General features: G+C 33.6%; 5 protein-coding genes across 11 annotated transcripts; 3 read left to right on the forward strand and 2 right to left on the reverse strand.

The window, feature by feature from the left end:
* The first annotated feature begins 159 nt into the window (after window positions 1–159).
* EMC5 (ER membrane protein complex subunit 5) lies at window positions 160–1311 on the forward strand. Its single transcript, XM_089838479.1, has 4 exons — window positions 160–321; window positions 526–578; window positions 635–738; window positions 1140–1311. Exons 1-4 carry the CDS (start codon window positions 246–248, stop codon window positions 1222–1224), a joined length of 318 nt encoding a protein of 105 aa, XP_089694605.1. The 5' UTR covers window positions 160–245; the 3' UTR covers window positions 1225–1311.
* Window positions 1312–1428: 117 nt separating this feature from the next.
* Window positions 1429–5175, reverse strand: Bmcp (uncoupling protein Bmcp mitochondrial). The gene is made up of 8 exons (XM_089838399.1): window positions 5017–5175; window positions 4562–4709; window positions 4095–4189; window positions 2815–3124; window positions 2696–2756; window positions 2495–2620; window positions 2337–2417; window positions 1429–1868 (listed from the first exon to the last, which is right to left on the reverse strand). Exons 1-8 carry the CDS (start codon window positions 5075–5077, stop codon window positions 1830–1832), a joined length of 921 nt encoding a protein of 306 aa, XP_089694525.1. The 5' UTR covers window positions 5078–5175; the 3' UTR covers window positions 1429–1829.
* A 565-nt stretch (window positions 5176–5740) lies between these two features.
* LOC149676747 (glycerol kinase 5) lies at window positions 5741–10321 on the forward strand. Its single transcript, XM_089838352.1, has 14 exons — window positions 5741–6072; window positions 6568–6769; window positions 6957–7050; window positions 7154–7229; window positions 7480–7573; window positions 7980–8069; window positions 8150–8191; window positions 8259–8470; window positions 8556–8616; window positions 8702–8828; window positions 8914–9069; window positions 9134–9341; window positions 9920–10053; window positions 10111–10321. Exons 2-14 carry the CDS (start codon window positions 6647–6649, stop codon window positions 10260–10262), a joined length of 1569 nt encoding a protein of 522 aa, XP_089694478.1. The 5' UTR covers window positions 5741–6072; window positions 6568–6646; the 3' UTR covers window positions 10263–10321.
* Window positions 10322–11072: 751 nt separating this feature from the next.
* Window positions 11073–13354, reverse strand: LOC149676748 (NAD(P)H pyrophosphatase NUDT13, mitochondrial-like). Of its 3 annotated transcripts, none has more exons than XM_089838379.1 (6): window positions 13033–13354; window positions 12630–12928; window positions 12205–12560; window positions 12013–12130; window positions 11784–11935; window positions 11073–11478 (listed from the first exon to the last, which is right to left on the reverse strand). In XM_089838379.1, the coding sequence occupies exons 2-6, from the start codon at window positions 12823–12825 to the stop codon at window positions 11278–11280; spliced, it is 1023 nt and encodes a 340-aa protein (XP_089694505.1). In that variant the 5' UTR covers window positions 12826–12928; window positions 13033–13354; the 3' UTR covers window positions 11073–11277. The 3 variants fall into 3 exon arrangements, with proteins under 3 accessions (XP_089694505.1, XP_089694504.1, XP_089694503.1); XM_089838378.1 differs by having other exon boundaries at window positions 13029–13354; XM_089838377.1 differs by having other exon boundaries at window positions 12630–13354.
* A 130-nt stretch (window positions 13355–13484) lies between these two features.
* On the forward strand, window positions 13485–16383 carry LOC149676749 (uncharacterized). 5 transcript variants are annotated; one of them, XM_089838332.1, is made up of 13 exons: window positions 13485–13683; window positions 13739–13877; window positions 13950–14188; window positions 14256–14357; window positions 14414–14578; window positions 14643–14861; window positions 15136–15194; window positions 15264–15380; window positions 15436–15613; window positions 15685–15784; window positions 15843–15949; window positions 16007–16138; window positions 16196–16383. In XM_089838332.1, the coding sequence occupies exons 1-13, from the start codon at window positions 13642–13644 to the stop codon at window positions 16322–16324; spliced, it is 1728 nt and encodes a 575-aa protein (XP_089694458.1). In that variant the 5' UTR covers window positions 13485–13641; the 3' UTR covers window positions 16325–16383. The 5 variants fall into 5 exon arrangements, with proteins under 5 accessions (XP_089694458.1, XP_089694459.1, XP_089694456.1 ...); XM_089838333.1 differs by having other exon boundaries at window positions 13772–13877; XM_089838330.1 differs by having other exon boundaries at window positions 13739–14188.
* The last annotated feature ends 810 nt before the right edge of the window (window positions 16384–17193 follow it).

The following is a 17193-nucleotide window of genomic DNA, read 5'->3' on the forward strand; positions in this document are numbered from 1 at the left end:
CGTTCGCTCTATTTTGCAACATCTACTGCTCACCGTTCGCTCTAGCATTTGCTCATAATAGCAAAAAATATGGAGCAATATTAAGGGAGACCTAGCTGCAATGTAACCCACTTTTAAGAAAACTTTCCAGTTTCCACTACTTTAAAAATACTCCACAGATTCCTAAGTTCTCAAATCGGTCCGTACAAAAATTTGTAAATACTTTTTCGAGTAATTCAAATTGTGCCGTTTATTTTTTTAATAAAATGGGATCTTCAACAAAATTTATCGTTAGTTTTGGATTAATATCGCTTATTCACGCTGCTTACTCAGCTGCACAACGTAAGTTATAATAAAAATATGAGCCTAAAACGCCAATGAAAATTATGAAAGTTAGTATGACCAAGGCTTAAATTGCGCCTTCCATTTTTCATCTAATTGAGATAGTACTGTGGAAGGCAGGAACGCTGCATAAAACGCGTTGGAGCTTCTTTAGTATCCACTGTACTATCTAGAAAAGTTGATTTTTATATTTTTTTCCCACAGATAGATCATATATAAGGCTGACGGAGCAAGAATTTAATCATCTTCCTATTGATGTAAATTTTAAAAATCGTTTTAAAACGCAATTAAATTAAAAATAACGCATTTACAGATCATATTGCAAGGAATTCTAAGTCTGCTTATAACAATGTATGGTGTTATGATTGCAGCGGGTGAATTTAAAGAAATTAGAGCTACAGTAGAGTTAGAGAGCAAGTGTGTAAAGTTTTATAATAGGGTCTTGGCAGTACTACGTCATGCAACGTCACTCTACCTTCCACTAGTGCTAAAAAACATACCAGGAGGAGGGGCTTATATAGCATTAATTCTGTTAAAAAAACATACCATAATGGCGCTGGGGGAGGAGTTAAGCCCGAATTGCCAAGTCCCTATATAGGGACTTGGCAGTACTACCGTCATGCAAGGTCAGGCTACCTTCCACTAGTGCTAAAAAACATACCAGGAGGAGGGGCTTATATAGCATTAATTCTGTTAAAAAAACATACCATAATGGCGCTGGGGGAGGAGTTAAGCCCTAATTGCCAAGTCCCTATATTCTTAAAAGATAAAACTTCAAGCAAAAATCTAAATTATATATTTTTTTTTTTGCATTTAAGGGGATTTGAAACAGTTGGAAATCGACCATCTTTCTACACTTTTAATCACAGAGGAAGATCATTTGCACCGGAGTTTAGAACCTAATTAATATTATCATTCACACCCATTTCATTATTTAATACATTTATTTACATTTGTACAAACAATAAAATAAAAAAACTTTAAACAGCGGCTTTGTTGTTTTTTTTTTTTTTGGCTTTTAAGGAATATCTTTTAATTAATTAAAAAGAACTTTTAAGTACATATTGTATAATAATTTATGGAATGAACTTTAAAAACTTAAAATCTAGGTTTAGGCCTAGTTTTTATTTATCTATTCTTAAATTGAGTATATGGATCTTTCTTTTATTTGTTCTTAAATAATATTTCATATCTAAAACTTAAAAGGGGGATGGGGATTTAATTTTAAAATACCATACTTAAATATCACAACATAAATTATGATAAATAAAATAGTAAATAGTATACGAGTTTTTAATTCGTAAAAAAAAAAAAAAAAAAAAATTCCTAGGATCTGGACTAACTTGTCAGATCTATGAGAAAAATCAAAAAAAAAAAACATTACGTAATAAAAAAGGCATCAATTGACTAGCAATAAAGTTATATAACCGCCAAATAAATAAATATTTGGGGTTCTAATTCTTCCACATTGAAAAATTAATTAAATATACATCTAAATTATACTAAAGTTAATAAAACCTTTTCATCTGTTCATAAGTAATAAAAAACTGAATATTTAAATTAAGGAAATTTGAAAAAATCATGTTAAAATGAATTTTAAATCATGTTAAAATGAATTTTAAATCAGGTTAAAATGAATTTTAAATCATGTTAAAATGAATTTTAAATAATGTTAAAATGAATTTTGAATCATGTTAAAATGAATCTTGAATCATGTTAAAATGAATTTTAAATCATGTTAAAATGAATTTTGAATCATGTTAAAATGAATTTTGAATCATGTTAAAATGAATTTTGAATCATGTTAAAATGAATTTTAAATCATGTTAAAATGAATTTTGAATCATGTTAAAATGAATTTTAAATCATGTTAAAATGAATTTTAAATCATGTTAAAATGATTTTTAAATCATGTTAAAATGAATTTTAAATCATGTTAAAATGAATTTTAAATCATGTTAAAATGAATTTTGAATCATGTTAAGATGAATTTTAAATCATTTTTGAAAGGATACGATCATATTCCATGGTCCTAATCTGACCCAAGTTGGTACAAATCCTTTGTACAGAGCTAATACACCTTCATTTTGCACTGTCTAATGTTTAAATGAGATTATTAACTTCTCTATTAATTTATTTAATTAATTAATTAATTTGTGTTGCTTTTTTGTACCTGTATTGCACAATTAATTGCACCAGTGTAAAAACAGCCTACAGGTTTAACACTAGCTGTAGTAGTAGTAGCACCACTTTCAACAAAAGCTGCCCTTTTTAACCGTTTTTGGTTCATTAATCTTGTCTATTATTTAATTTTAATAAGAAGTCAGTCATTTTAAGTTTAATTTTAATCCCGTCTAGCTGGTTTTATATTTACCCTAACAACATCAATCGGAGTTGATGCAACAGCTCCCGTAACTCCAGCCATGAAACTAGACCTAAAGAGAAAAAAAATGGTTATAATTTAATAAATAAGTTAAAATAACCCTTTCTTACATCAAATGATTAAAAACATTATCCCCAACAATGTTCGATAAAAGTAGGTGTTTTTTTGTCATATCATAAACAGGAACTTCAACTCCAACACAAACAGCCGCTCTTTGAGCTGTAGGAACGACTCCCCTCCATAACCCTTTCATTCCCTCGTGTTTGTAAATGTCTAAGAAACATTCCAACATTGATTTTCCTCCGTAAGCCTTATTGGTAGCTTGCATTCGAACTTTTAAAACATCAGTAGGATTGGCAATTGCGGAAGAAACAACTCCGGCAGTTACCCCACAAGCTACACTTAATAATAATGTATCATCTGAAATTAAAATAATATTTCAATTAAGGCTTTCCTACAATCTTACGAATCCTTAAGACAGGGTTCATACAACTTTTGGAAAAAGAATTTCCCTGAGATTTGTGGGAGGTTTTGTCCCCATATACTTCCCTGAATTTCCCAGGTTTTGTCCCCATATACTTCCCTGAATTTCCCAGGTTTTGTCCCCATATACTTCCCTGAATTTCCCAGATTTTGTCCCCATATACTTCCCTGAATTTCCCAGGTTTTTCCCCCACATACTTCCCTGAATTTTCCAGGTTTTCCCCCATATACTTCCCTGAATTTTCCGGGTTTTCCCCCCATATACTTCCCTGAATTTTCCGGGTTTTCCCCCCATATACTTCCCTGAATTTTCCAGGTTTTCCCCCCACATACTTCCCTGAATTTTCCAGGTTTTTCCCCATATACTTCCCTGAATTTTCCAGGTTTTTCCCCATATACTTCCCTGAATTTTCCAGGTTTTTCCCCATATACTTCCCTGAATTTTCCAGGTTTTTCCCCCATATACTTCCCTGAATTTTCCAGGTTTTTCCCCCATATACTTCCCTGAATTTTCCAGGTTTTTCCCCATATACATCCCTGAATTTTCCAGGTTTTTCCCCATATACTTCCCAGGTTTTTCCCATATATGGAGTATCCTATGGAGCAAATGTTAACGAAGGAGGGGGGGGGGCAAATAGGACTATTACATAATCAAAGGACATCCCCGTATCTCTAATATAACCAGAGTTATAAGCCTCCAAAGTATAGTGTAATGTTAATCCTACGGAGGGGATGTTTACGAACATTTTGCTTAATTACTACTCGGCCCCTGTTTGAAGCAAATTTCCCTGAATTCCCCTCTGAATTTTAGTAAAAATTCTAAACTTCCCTGAGGTTTTTGTCAACTATTTATTTCCCTGATTTTTTCCAGGTTTGTACTATGAACCCTGTTAGGAATATCTCTTACCACGTGGATCTTTAACTAGAGTATTTTTTAATGAATAGTAAATGCCAAATTTGATTGTGCCATAGATTGATTGTCGGAGTAAGGCTGGTTTAACTCTGTTACAAAAGAAAAACGAAGCTTCTTTTGAAAGTTATAGAGATTAATTTATAAACTAAGTGGAATGATAAAGTATAGGTCTTAACACGTGTTTTTCTATAAATTAAATAGTAGAAGATCCAATAGTTGATGAAATTCCTAAAGAATCTCGTTAAGTTGATTTGATTTTGGGACTGTAGAGGAATCTATGCTGAAAAAATGGTAATCAACAAGCGGCAATTCAATTTTTAAACCAAAACAACACAGATTTTGCATTAAAATGTAATAAAAAATCAAAATGAGTTAAAATCTTAATAATTTGGTTTTTTTCTTTTTTTTTTTATATAAAATCGCAAAAAAGCAATTTTGAATTTTTCTCGAAGGAAACTCACCCTGAATAAAGAGCTTTAATTCCTTCCTCTTTAGATATTCTTAAAAGGGCATGGCACATGCCACGGTACTTAATTTCTTTAAATCGAGAATCATGAATTTGTCCTTGAATCTGTAGTCGAATCTTGGTTGTATCAATAGGAAACGTTCCTAAATTAACACGCGATTATGGGAGGAGAAACATAGATTTGTTTGATTTTAATTTTGGCTCCTTGAAAAACCAGTTCACAAAATTTGCGTTGATCCATCCCTTCTGTAAAACTAAATTTATTTTTGTGTCACACCCCAATTGTTTGTATCTAATTAATAATGTTAACGAGTTGAAGCTTCAAAAACCTAAAAAGTGTTATTGGTTAACGATTTATTAAGAACAAGGCACCAGCTAAGGCAATGTGCCTTACTCTTTGAATTTTAATTATACAAATATAACCATCCCCAACAGTGAACAAAATCTTACCAAATTCAGCTGCAACTGATGCCAAACCACCATAGACAAAAGGACGCCAATCCTTTACCATTATAAACTTGATATTGTAATGGAAAAGATTCGTTTTCAAACGCAGGTACGCAGTTATGAATATCTTTCCTACAAATGTAAAAATGACAAGCAAGATTTTTAAACCGCCGTCATTTTTTTAGGCTTAGTGCGTATAATTGGCCAAGGCTTAGAAATTTAACCTACGTGACTAAAATTATGATGCAGTTTTTTAGATACATGTAAAATAAACAGCTAAAGGATGCATTACGTACCTTATATATACGTACAGTATAATTAGAATTATTTTCACCCTAATTACAGTTTACTAGCCTAGTTTTATTTCGGAAGCCACGTTTTGACGGAGCCGGCGCGGGAAAACTAATTATCAATCACTTCCGGCAAGCCCCAAGTTCCCTAAACTTGCCGAATGACCTTCAAAATGGCGCTAAAAGGTCACGAACGTCAAAAAATGCGTAATGCACCACGTGCGTCGTGAAAAAGGGGGAAAACAGTAGCTCCTGCGGCTCCCTCCGGGCTTCCAGATTATGTCATTCGCTAAGTTTGACCACGTGGGTTTCTGCACCACCCACTACTCTCGGATAGTTGCAACGTGCTGTCTTGAGTAAGGTAGGAGTAGGACCGTCGATTTAAAATACGTGGGAAACTTCACTCAGTGCATTCTAGAGTAGATATGGGGCGTTCACACTTTCAATGATGGTCTTTTTCCTACTCTGCCCACTGGCGCCCGCTGCCAAGCCTGCCATTTTTAAATACATTCAGATTTAATAGTGTTGCCCATCGGTGTGTGTCGGACTCGGGTTGATCGTTCATTCATCAATGAAAAACAACCAACGTATTTATCAAATTAATTCGATATTATTGGTGTGAATAATCAAGATTTTACTATAATCTCGGTGGTAATAACAAAAACTAACACTCTAACGTGGAAATTTGATTAAAAAAGTGATTTGTGTGAAACCTAAATGGATATGTGCCATCACAGCTGACCCTAATTAAATTAATTACATCATTAATGTAAGTATTATCTTTCTGTTACCGCAGTTTATTATATGCATAGATTAGGCTTAAAAATTGGAAAATACATAGTATTATTTACAGTACGGTACATGTACCAGGTTCTAGTAGGTAGGTCAATGACACAAAAACCTAAATATTCATTAAATCCTGTGTTAATAATAATTGAAGCGTTTTATATGGATTTTTGCTTCAAACATAAAAACGTTCATCTTCAGAAAGCTTATAATTTAATATCAGCTATGAAAACAAACTGCTGTAGGGGTTTGCCAAAACATAGGGTTCTTAGTTAGAATCTACTATGTAAATTTTATTAGCTGTTAAAATATTTGACGTCATCTGAAGAGTATAAAATATAGGCCATTTAACTGTAATCGTAATTTCCAAGCAATAAACCAGAAAAAAATTAAGTGGGTTTCCCTGTAGCTGTAACCATTGCCTTTGTAGTGACATTTGAAAAGGCAAACGAAATATTGCTTATTTCATTCATTGCAGGTCTGCATGTAGATGAAGCTGATACTGTAAATTTTGATCGGGGAGAATAAGAACGATATTAGATTTGTGAATAAATACTATGAATGGAATAATAGCTAGTGAAAATGAAAAATTCATTGTGTCCATTGATGTGGGGACAACCAATATCAAATGCCACATTTATGACCAGTTAGCCAGAATCAGAGGGGAAGCATGCCAAACGGTATGTTGTTGTTTTTAACATTAAATATTTTAATCTAAGTATGTCATCTATTATTAAGGAAACTTTGCCCCTTATTAAATAACCAAAACAAACCAGTTTTGGTTATTTATTTTTTTTCCTTGTTTCAAAAGCTATAGTTATTTTACAGTTATATTTAGAAATATTTAATGACCCTTTAATGGCGCAGATAAAATTAATCTCTCCTGAACTTAACTGGATTGAAATTGATCCAGCTGAATTATGGGAAACCTTCCTCCAAGTTTTCAAGGACGGCTTAAAAGGTTTTAAGAAAAGTCTTAAATATCTATCTATTTTTTTTCCTCGTTAAATATCTAACACCAAATTACTGATATATACCCAAAAAATTTCCTTTTAAAAAATAAGCTGCCAATTTACAACCCTCTCAAATATCATGCATTGGAATATCTACTCAAAGGGGTACTTTTACCACCTGGGATAGGTAAAAAAAAACAAAAAAACAATAGGGAGCTAACAACTGGCTAGGGGGAAGAGATAGTCTGACGTCACTCAGCCCCTTTCTGGTTGGCATTTTTGCGCGTAGAATACTAGCTGTTTCCAACCATTAGGGGGATGAAACTCCAGTAAGAGATAGAAGGGTGTGACGTTTCAGGGTCAGAACTGTTAGCTCCTTATAGCTGAACTTCCAACTAATCCTTGCGTATGTTCAAGATTAAAATCTATATTTTTAGAGAAACTGGCCAACCGTTTCATAATTTCATTGTTTGGAATGATACCAGATCTGATTCACTATGTAAAGAATGGAATAAATCTTTACAAATGAAGGTATAATAAGCACGGCTGAAATCACTACTGTGATATCCTCTTTAGTTACGCTAGGAACTAACTGGTGTCATCCAGATTAATTTTGGTTTATGTCCTTCAATTATTCAATTAAGGCACCCCCCTCTTTAACCTTAACGAAGCTTAATTTTGTTAAATTATGATGGGGGGATTGTTTTGGCACTCTGCCATATTCATCTCTCTATATCTCTCAATAAAGTGCTGTCAGAAGCGCTGGTGTGACGTCACCCATGCTGTTTTCCCATAAAGAAAAAACGGTAACTGTCATGGCCGCCCATTGCTAAAGGCAGACTCGTGACGTTTAACCTTGGATCTGACGTCACAACTGACAGCACTCTATTCATAGTCTGTGTGTGAGTGAGATTAACTTAAATGTTAATTTTTGCAGATATTAAGAATAGGAGCTAAAATGCTTCATTTAATTACGAGAAATAAAAGATTTTTAAGTGCTAGCATAATAAGGTTTACAACAGCTATGGTTCGTTAATTCCTTCTTGCCTTTTTTAAAACAAGTTTTAATCCAATTTAATTAATTTTAAAAATATAACAATTATTTAGGCTGTGATGAAATTAGTTTGGGTGCTAAAAAACATCCCAGAGGTTCGTTTTTACATCTTTTTCTGTTAAGGGTAGAGTTGTTCTATAGTTTTGCATCTATTTTAAATAGATAAGGGTACGTGCCAATCAAGGGGCGGCCGTTATGGGTACAGTAGACACATTTTTACTATGGAGGATGACAAATGGTACTGTTCACGCGACGGAACCTTCAAACGCGTGTGTTACTGGCTTATATGACCCTTTTGAAATGTGTTGGGGTAAATGGGCAATTTCCATGTTTGATATACCCCCATCTTTACTTCCTCAGGTTAAAAGTACAAGGTACAAATCGACAAAGGTCCCTTAATTAATTAATTTTTTTTTTTTTTTTTTTGGGTTTTTAATACTTACCTAATTATTTTTTTAGCGGTGACTTTGGTAGAACTGATCCTGAACTATTCGGAGCTTCAATTCCTATCACTGCAATGGTAGGCGGTAAAAATACCCGAAACACCTGTTGTTGTTCGCTGATGTTGTCGTCAAGGTTTACAGTTAACAAACTTTTCATTCAAGGTTGGTGATCAACAGGCTTCCACTTTTGGTGAATGTTGTTTTAGTGTTGGTGATGTGAAATGTACATTAGGAACTGGATCTTTTATACAAGTTAATACTGGTAGTTACGCCCATGCCTCTTGTAAAGGTTTGTTCGATTCTCTTTAATTAAGTTGGCCTATTTTAATGTGTTCTTATTAAATTAATTTATTGCATATTAATTAATTTCGCAGGACTTTATCCGGTGGTTGGATGGCAAATTGGTAAAGAAGTAACGTATTTAGTTGAAGGAAAAAACCATGATAATGGTACTATAATTAATTGGGCACAAAGTATTGGGCTTATTGATGACCCGGCAACGACTAGCGATATTGCTATGTCTGTTACTGGTAAAAATTCAGTGTTAAAATGATTATAACCACAGAAATTGATGATTAATTATCATAATATTAGATTCCAATGGAGTCTATTTTGTTCCTGCATTCACAGGAATTCAAGCCCCGATAAATGATAACCAAGCTGTGGCGGCTTTTGTCGGTTTATCTCTTAATACAACAAAACCTCACATGATTAGAGCAATATTAGAAGCCCTGTCCTTTAGAGTCCTTCAAATGTTTGAGACCGTGCAGTTAGAGGCTGATTTTGACTTAAAATCTTTAAGGTATAGTATAAAAACGAGTGGTGTGCGAGTCCCGTTTTTTCGGTTTCGAGCCGAGTCCGAGTATCAAAACTAATTTCTTATCGAGTATTGAGCCGAGTCTCAAAAATACTTTCGAGTATCGAGTATTTAGATTAAGGTCAAATTTTGCTTCTTTCGAGTAATTATCGAGTCTCAAATATTGACTTGTCGAGTAGCAATTTTGTAAATTTCTTCAAAATAACGAAGATGTTCAATTATCTAACATCTAACTAGTTCAAAAAGATTGTTAGTGATCAATTAAACATTGAACAGGTGATTTTCAAAATAAATGATCATGAACTCATCGTCTGCTATAGTTGTAAGCCTCGGACTCGAGTATTTGTCGTCGAGTATTTAAGATGTTAAAAAGCTACTCGAATCTGTCTCGAGTATCTCAATGTGTTGTTATCGAGTATCGAGTCGAGTACTCGGCTCGATACTCGAACCGAGTACTCGAACTTAACGAGTACTCGCACACCCCTGATAAAAACTTATCTAAATTAATTAATTTAATTAATTTATCCCATTAACTTTTATTAATTAATTAATTTTTACTTCAGGTTAGACGGTGGAATGTCCGGCAATAATTTCATGGCTCAGTTGATTGCTGATTTAACAAATAGACCAGTTGATAGACCAGCTCAAAAAGAGATGTCAGCTTTAGGGGCCGCGTTTCTGGCTGGTTTAGCAATAGGTAATGTTGTAAAAAATGCTAATATTAATTAATATGTTTAATTGAGACGTTTTACAGGTGTTTGGAAAGATCCGGCGCAATTAACAGCATTGCGTAAAACAGAAAAGATATTTTATCCTGATGATGATAGAGGTGAATGTTACGAAGATGTTCGTAAAACGTGGGATAGAGCCGTTTCCAGATGTCTTCAATGGCATACCAAAGATTAATTAAGTTAATTAATGTTTGTTTATGATGTACAAATAACTAAATAAGGGAGAAGGAGAAGGAGAAAATAATAATAATAATTAATAATTTAAAGAAAACTATGGACCATTTTTTATGTTAATGATGTTAACTTCATTAATAATTAATAATACTAAGCTACCTTTGCTTGCAGTTCCAATTAAATTAATTAATTAATTAATTAATTAACTAACTTTAAAATATTTCCAATTAGCAGTTCCTATTTTTTTAATTAAGTATTACCGAATTTAGAAGTGAACTTAAAACTTAAAAGTAATGTAAAAAATGGTCCAATTGGTTTTTTAAAAATTAAAACTCTATTTTTATAAACGCTACATTTTTTCTATTATAAATAAATCTGGCCTCTAATAAATAAATAAATAAATAAAAACATTTTCGCCATTTAAAAAACCCAAAAGTGCCATGCTTCAACTTCAAGTAACAAATTAAATAAATAAATATAGCCATAGCATTTTTTTAAACAAAATGTTAAAACTAAAAACGACACTTTTGTCTTTTTCAACTTTTGCTAATTAAATCATAATCAATTAAATAAATTAATTATTTTGTTACAAAAATTAGTAAAGTTCACACACATTTTTCTGGATATTTTTAATACTCTGCGAATTTAGTACTAAAAGAGGTAAAAAAAATTAGGATTTTTTAAGTGAGATTTAGCAAATAATAATTTTGGTTTGATGCATTTTGGAATTGGATTCATGAACTCATCTTATAAAAAAAATTTCAAATCACTATTGGCTGTTGATCAAAATATAAAAAGAAATAAACAAATATTTGTAAATATTCAATAACATTTTAATAACATTTAAAAGATTTAACTAATATTAATTATATAATTTACAATTTGTTTTCTTTGGGGGGGTTGAAATTATTATATCATTGTTGTTGTTTTTCTATTGTTAAAAATAAATCTTTTAAAATAAAAACAAAAGTTTTCCAATTAAAATTAAATAATTGTTTGTCTTAAATCTTAATTTCTTAATCTATATTAGAATATTTCTTTAACCACGCTGTTAATAAATTATTAGCAATTGTTGGTTTAGGGGGAACCCATAACATATCACCTCCTTTGTTTTTTAATCTCAAAGAAGGGTCATTTCCCGATAAAGATAAAGCAGCCGCGAGTTCTTTAGTTGAAAACCATCTAGCGTCTTCAATCTCATTCTTATCCAACTCAACCTTTATAATTTTGAAGGTAAATTAGTTAGCCTTATTCCTGATCAGCGCCACCTACCCATAGCGGCGTCTTTGAGAACTACTGTAATCTGCAAGCCAACCAGATGTCGCTAAAATCTGGTGACGTCACTGATGGGCACTCTCGGGGTCTTACCAAAAATGACGTCACCAGATTTTAGCAACATCTGGTTGGCTTGACGATTACAGTAGTTCTCAAAGACGCCGCTATGGGTAGGTGGCGCTGATCAGGAATAAGGATAATTGTTTAAACCTCTTAAATTAATTAATTAGAGAGAAGGTTAACTTACAACACCACCAGGTTTAACGATAGCTAAACATCCTAGCATTAAAGTAGTTCCGCGTAAAGGCCAATGTTGAGAAGTAATGTAGTCCATTTTTTCAACATGAAGTCCAACTTCTTCAGCTACCTCTCTGCGAACTGTATCTTCAACATTTTCTCCTTAAATTCCCCACAGAATTAATTAAAATTAATTAACTAAAACAGGTTATAGGGTTTAAATTTAAATTCTTATTCACCCATTTCTAAAAACCCAGCAATAGCAGTGTACATTCCTGGTGGAAACTTTTTTTGACGGACTAATAAGCATTTTCGGTTAGTTTCATCTGTTATTACAGTTATAATGGCAGGATCAGGCTGCATTAATTAATTATTAAAGTATTTTACTGTAAGCCCACATTTATTATTAAAGTTAAAATGTGTAGGGTAACCTTTGGATAATGGACTTTTTCACAATTTGAGCATATTTTTTGCAATCCAACTGTGTTGGAACGAAGTTTGCCAGCGCAAAGGTAGCAAAATTGATAATGACGGTGCCATTTTAATAGAGATTGGGCTTGTTCGAAGCTGGCACTCTTTTGGGTTGTCCCTAAGAACATGGCTACCTCAATTTGAAGAAATGCCCCGCCAAATCTAGCATCTAGCTCAATTTCAACATCTTTATCCAGGTTATTAAATTGTAAGGCAAATAAAGGAGTCCCATCTGTATCTATATTCAATAGAATGCAACAGTCTCCCAAACCCGCATCTTCATTTATATTTTTGTCAAGGTTTAATTCTTTTATGTCTGAGGAGTGAGGATTAGATTGGTCTTGGATTAGCCAAGGTTAAAGGTATTTTTAATGCTTAAATATACCTTTAAATGTAAGCCATATTGCTTCATACGACTGATAATCTTTGCCAGCAATATGTACCCCCTCTTTTAGTACTTCTAATACTTTCTTACTCATTAAAACATTTTTATCGTTAAATAAAAGGTATTTTCCTTTCTGAAAAGCTTCGGCAGTTGTTTCAGCTAATGGCTCTTGTTTTAAACTATCAAGTTGTTTCATACGCTCAACGTAGGTTATATGACGACAATTTATGTAGTTTTTATTAAAGCGTGTCAAAGATGACGATGACGATGACACCTTTCCATCAAAACTAATTAACAGCCTAAGATTAAAATTTGTGGAAAACTTGCAACTTTGTCCCAAATTAGTGAAATTACACACGCGTATTTGACCAAGGCTTAGTCTCGAAATTATAAACTTACTAACAATTCTCATTGTACTCTCAGTTAAGGAAGTTTACTACTAAATGAAATATGTAATTACTTTGATTCTACTTTAATAAAAATTCAATTAAGAATAAATAATTGATATTAAATACGAGTAAATTGGGAAAACTAAGTTACCAAAACAACATGAACATATCAGACATCGTCCGCTTACGTAGGCATTAATTGCCATCTATAGTTTAAAAGCTAAACCATTTTGCCCGCTAAATTTGAATGATTTTAAAAGCGACTATTTCAAAAAGAAGTCAATAAACTCATTTAAAATCGTTTTTAAACAATAAATAGTTACATCTGGGCCAAAACGTGACTTTAAAGTGATGTTTGAATATATTTGTAGTTAAACACCGCTATAAAACGCACTCAACAGACAAATTTCACAACGATATGATTGGGTTTTGATAGATAAGCACGCAAAAACAATGTTATCAACAAGATTTTAATCACTCCAATTGTTTTTGAGTTCAGATAGATATTAATGACACTTTAAAGGGAGCCAAGTGCGTATATTAGTTTTAAGATGCATTCAAAGAGTCAAAATCCCGTGGAGAAACATGACAGAAGTTACCAAGAGTAACCAAAATCCAACGATATGAATTGCTTCACGCGAGCCAAATCATGTAGTGACCCTGAGGTAAATATCATTTAACTTTTATCAATCATTCAAATTATAATCTGCCAAAAATCAGGCCTATATTCGACGAAGGCCTATTTCTTTGCAGAGACTAGGCATCCTAACGAGGGAAAGCAACACCAATCGCAGAATGACCAATTCGAGCCGTCAACTAACCCCATCAGGGTCGTTGAGGTCGAACCAGACTAGCCGAAGTAATCCAGTACCCTGCTCGTATCAATCTAATCACCGAACCCACTCGACCAATGAAACCACTTTCCTTCAAGATGGAGCGTACGCCGATTCGCCTATCATAGAATACGCTGAAAATAGACTTTTGTCTTCGTCATATCAGTCTTCCATAGCTTCTAGCGAATACTACACGGGGTTCAACAACGGACCAATAACTTTCTGGAAACCAGGAGACCATGGTTCGAGTATCGGAGGCGGTGCTTCAATAACGAGACCCAAAACTCTAATGGAACAATGCGAATTTGGAAGTTCGCAGAGCGTAGTCTGTGTAGATGTAAGTGAGCTAAGTTTGAAGAACTTTGGAACTGTACTTGTAGCGCAAGTTAAAAACTCTTTCACAGATTAGCGATTTAAACGGCGATGACGAAGCTTTGGCCACGACTCAGTCGATCCACGTTTGCAAAAGTTCCGTTTTGAAACCCTATAAACGAGTACAATTGCTGGTATGTCCTGTTAATCTCTGTAATTAGAAGTTAATTAAATGAAGTAATGAACTTAGATTGGTTGGAGACCATTTCGAAAGGAGAAGGAAACATTTTCTCTGAAAAGATGGCAATTTATCAACTTTTTTTACCCCATTTTGATAACCAGTTTGATTTTATATTACGATATAATTCAGGGCGCCACTTGTCAAGGGAAATTAAACATTATAGCCGATACAAAGGTAGTTTTTTAATTGTTTTGACCTTTGTGTTTAGAACAATTTTTGATTAGCACGTTTTGTACAGCCGAAAAAGCTCCAACCAGCGCAGCGATATACCGCTGGTAACAATTCAACAGGTTATGTAGGTGTAAATGAACCGATAGACTATCCAGAGTCACCAATGTGTCATCATTTGGTGCCAACTTACGTCATCCCGAGCCTTCTACATCTTGTCGCCTTCATATACGGATTCTACCATTTTAGAATATCTGAAAATGAGCAACTTTATTCGTTAATGGAAAGAGTAGGTACTCTTCCATTAAATTCTTGCTGAGAAACCAACACACAGGGGTGGGAGGGCGACTTCTCAGGTTATTTCCATGGCGCCAACCAAGAGGCAACGAAAGACGGAGTTCAAACGAGTTCACTACACGCGGAAGTGAGGCTAGCCAACTCGCGTTGCCTCTAGTGGTGCTTCCTGGCACCAGGGAAATAACCCCTGTGGTGCAGTTTGCTTCCCTTGTGGAGTTACTGAAATGGTCTATTGTCATTTTGGCCTATAAATTTAAACTTTTCAGGTCTTTATAAGAACCAGAAACAGTATAGGAACCCACGATGTCATTATTAGAAACTCACGGTATTAATTACCAAAGTTAATTAAAGTTGCGTACCGTTTAAATTAATTTTAGGCGATTACTTTTAATAGGAGATTTCGATACGCTTTGTTTGGTTGGTTATGTTTACACTTGGTACTGGAATTGTTATATAATTTCGCCTACGGAACTGAAACCAGGGTTTTATCAAAAGTGATAAGCTTCGAAAAGTAAGAAAACTTGTCTATTTTTTGGCCTAATTTCTTATTCAACCAATATTTTCAGTCTTGGACTTTTGATATTTTTACTGACATTAAAAACTGCCGGCCTAATTTTGGTTCACGCCGTTAATATAGCTGTCATATTGAATTATTGCACCCAATGTGAGATGTTAATTATGTACATTAAGGACATTAACTTATGGTTGAGAGAAAAATCAAAGGATTTAAAGTTGGTTATGCATGTAAGATCGTGTTTAAGCCATTTACCCGCTTCTACGCATTGAAAAATAGACGAAAAATGCCTAATTTGCAGGAGATTTTGAGGGTCAGAGAGTTTATAAGCGTTCTAAATGGAACTATGGGTAAAATGACGGCTTTATGCGTCGTTAACTACTTGGAAATGACTCTAATTGGTAAGATATATCATTAAATCTTACACTTATTAGTATTTATTTACTTTTGTTCACGCAGGATTATGTCTATTATTCCTTAACAAGGATGACGATGTTTTAGTTTGGTGTTATCGTTCTTTATACATAATTATTTGGTTGATAGCTTTCATTATCCCTTTAATTCAAGTATATATAAACTCAATTTAATCTTAATTAAGACTAAATTAATTTAATTTTTGACAGGGAGCCAGACTTTCCAAAATGGGACAGAGATTAAGGCAAACTTCATTTGAAATGAGGGTTTTTGGCTATCAAAATTCTTCCCAACTAGATCTAGACTCGTTCATATTATTTGTCAATAGCGCTACATTAAGGGTAAGTAGATTAAAAGCCTCGTTAAAAGCTAAATTTTAATTAAATACTTAATTACAGGCGAAGCTATTTGGAATTGCTATCAGACCAGCTCTTTTGCTCATAACTTTGGGCGGGTTTTTCTTTATTTTATCTATGTTATTGATTGGAGAAGTTATTAGCATTGGCCCAAACAAAAATCTATTTTAATACTTTTATTTGTATATATATTGTTTTATAATTTAATAAAATACTAAACAAACAATCAGTTGCTGGATTTTATTTGAATTCGAATCGTAAAAGTTGCAACTTATGACGTCACAGTAGCACCACAGTGTCGTCCCTACATAACTTAAGTATCAACCATTAGAGATAGTACTAGAGAGGCGAGGGTCTTACTTTTCCCGCCGAAATCCCCCGGCTTCACAACGCTTCCGATGTAGAATGATACAACTCTTCTTTTCGAAATCTTTCCATTTATTTATCTTAACTATCACGAAAATGTGGCATAAAGCCATTATTTTTTATGGAGATAATTAGTACTTAAAGAAAATCAAGTTAATATATTTAATTAATATTTCATTTAAACCGATTAAAATAATTGTCCAATCATTTGACTCCATTTTAAACTTTCGTTTTCATCCCCTCCCCCTCTTTTGTTTTCTTCCCAGGATAACTACTGCACTTCTCGCGAAGCGAAGTTTTGCCGCGCTGCGCGCTTCTCGGGAGTGACAACTGATAAGCGCCCTTGTTGCTTGTTTTGTATTGCTTCAATTAATATTACGTAAATAATTAGTTGTAATAGTAATTAAATAGGTAAAAGTATAGTTTGAAGTGTCAACGATAATCCCTAGAAAGTTGCAAATGAGTTTTTGAAAAGATGTACTAAGGCTAAGGAAAAGTTCGGATCATCTCTCGAAAAGTTTTTTTGGATTTCCAAGTCCCGGGGCATACCCCTTCCGGGGCGACCCGAGCCTGGTCATGATCAGCCAGCCGCCGTAGAACTCCCGATCTCTGGATAAATCACTGAGACGCAAACTTCGAGCTCCTATTTTCGGATGAAAATTTCAACTTTTCCA

Source organism: Phalangium opilio, unplaced genomic scaffold, assembly GCF_054372755.1.
Source record: "Phalangium opilio isolate 3A_F unplaced genomic scaffold, DU_Popi_V2 ptg000045l_1, whole genome shotgun sequence".
NCBI lineage: Eukaryota > Metazoa > Arthropoda > Arachnida > Opiliones > Phalangiidae > Phalangium > Phalangium opilio.

Excerpts from the sequence above, each read along its gene's own strand:
- EMC5 (XM_089838479.1), top strand. The coding sequence starts at position 246 with ATGGGATCTTCAACAAAATTTATCGTTAGTTTTGGATTAATATCGCTT. Across the intron at positions 579-634 it reads TTAATCATCTTCCTATTGAT|ATCATATTGCAAGGAATTCT; the intron begins GTAAATTTTAAA and ends ACGCATTTACAG. Across the intron at positions 739-1,139 it reads ACAGTAGAGTTAGAGAGCAA|GGGATTTGAAACAGTTGGAA; the intron begins GTGTGTAAAGTT and ends TTTGCATTTAAG.
- Bmcp (XM_089838399.1), bottom strand. The coding sequence starts at position 5,077 with ATGGTAAAGGATTGGCGTCCTTTTGTCTATGGTGGTTTGGCATCAGTT. Across the intron at positions 4,710-5,016 it reads ATCAGTTGCAGCTGAATTTG|GAACGTTTCCTATTGATACA; the intron begins GTAAGATTTTGT and ends GTGTTAATTTAG. Across the intron at positions 4,190-4,561 it reads ATTAAAGCTCTTTATTCAGG|AGTTAAACCAGCCTTACTCC; the intron begins GTGAGTTTCCTT and ends CTTTTGTAACAG.
- LOC149676747 (XM_089838352.1), top strand. The coding sequence starts at position 6,647 with ATGAATGGAATAATAGCTAGTGAAAATGAAAAATTCATTGTGTCCATT. Across the intron at positions 6,770-6,956 it reads GAGGGGAAGCATGCCAAACG|ATAAAATTAATCTCTCCTGA; the intron begins GTATGTTGTTGT and ends TTAATGGCGCAG. Across the intron at positions 8,617-8,701 it reads CAATTCCTATCACTGCAATG|GTTGGTGATCAACAGGCTTC; the intron begins GTAGGCGGTAAA and ends TTTTCATTCAAG.
- LOC149676748 (XM_089838377.1), bottom strand. The coding sequence starts at position 13,041 with ATGAGAATTGTTAGTAAGTTTATAATTTCGAGACTAAGCCTTGGTCAA. Across the intron at positions 12,561-12,629 it reads AATATGGCTTACATTTAAAG|ACATAAAAGAATTAAACCTT; the intron begins GTATATTTAAGC and ends CTCACTCCTCAG. Across the intron at positions 11,479-11,783 it reads TCGTTAAACCTGGTGGTGTT|GTTGAGTTGGATAAGAATGA; the intron begins GTAAGTTAACCT and ends AAAATTATAAAG.
- LOC149676749 (XM_089838330.1), top strand. The coding sequence starts at position 13,642 with ATGAATTGCTTCACGCGAGCCAAATCATGTAGTGACCCTGAG. Across the intron at positions 14,862-15,135 it reads TTTATTCGTTAATGGAAAGA|GTCTTTATAAGAACCAGAAA; the intron begins GTAGGTACTCTT and ends TAAACTTTTCAG. Across the intron at positions 15,381-15,435 it reads AAAGTGATAAGCTTCGAAAA|TCTTGGACTTTTGATATTTT; the intron begins GTAAGAAAACTT and ends CAATATTTTCAG.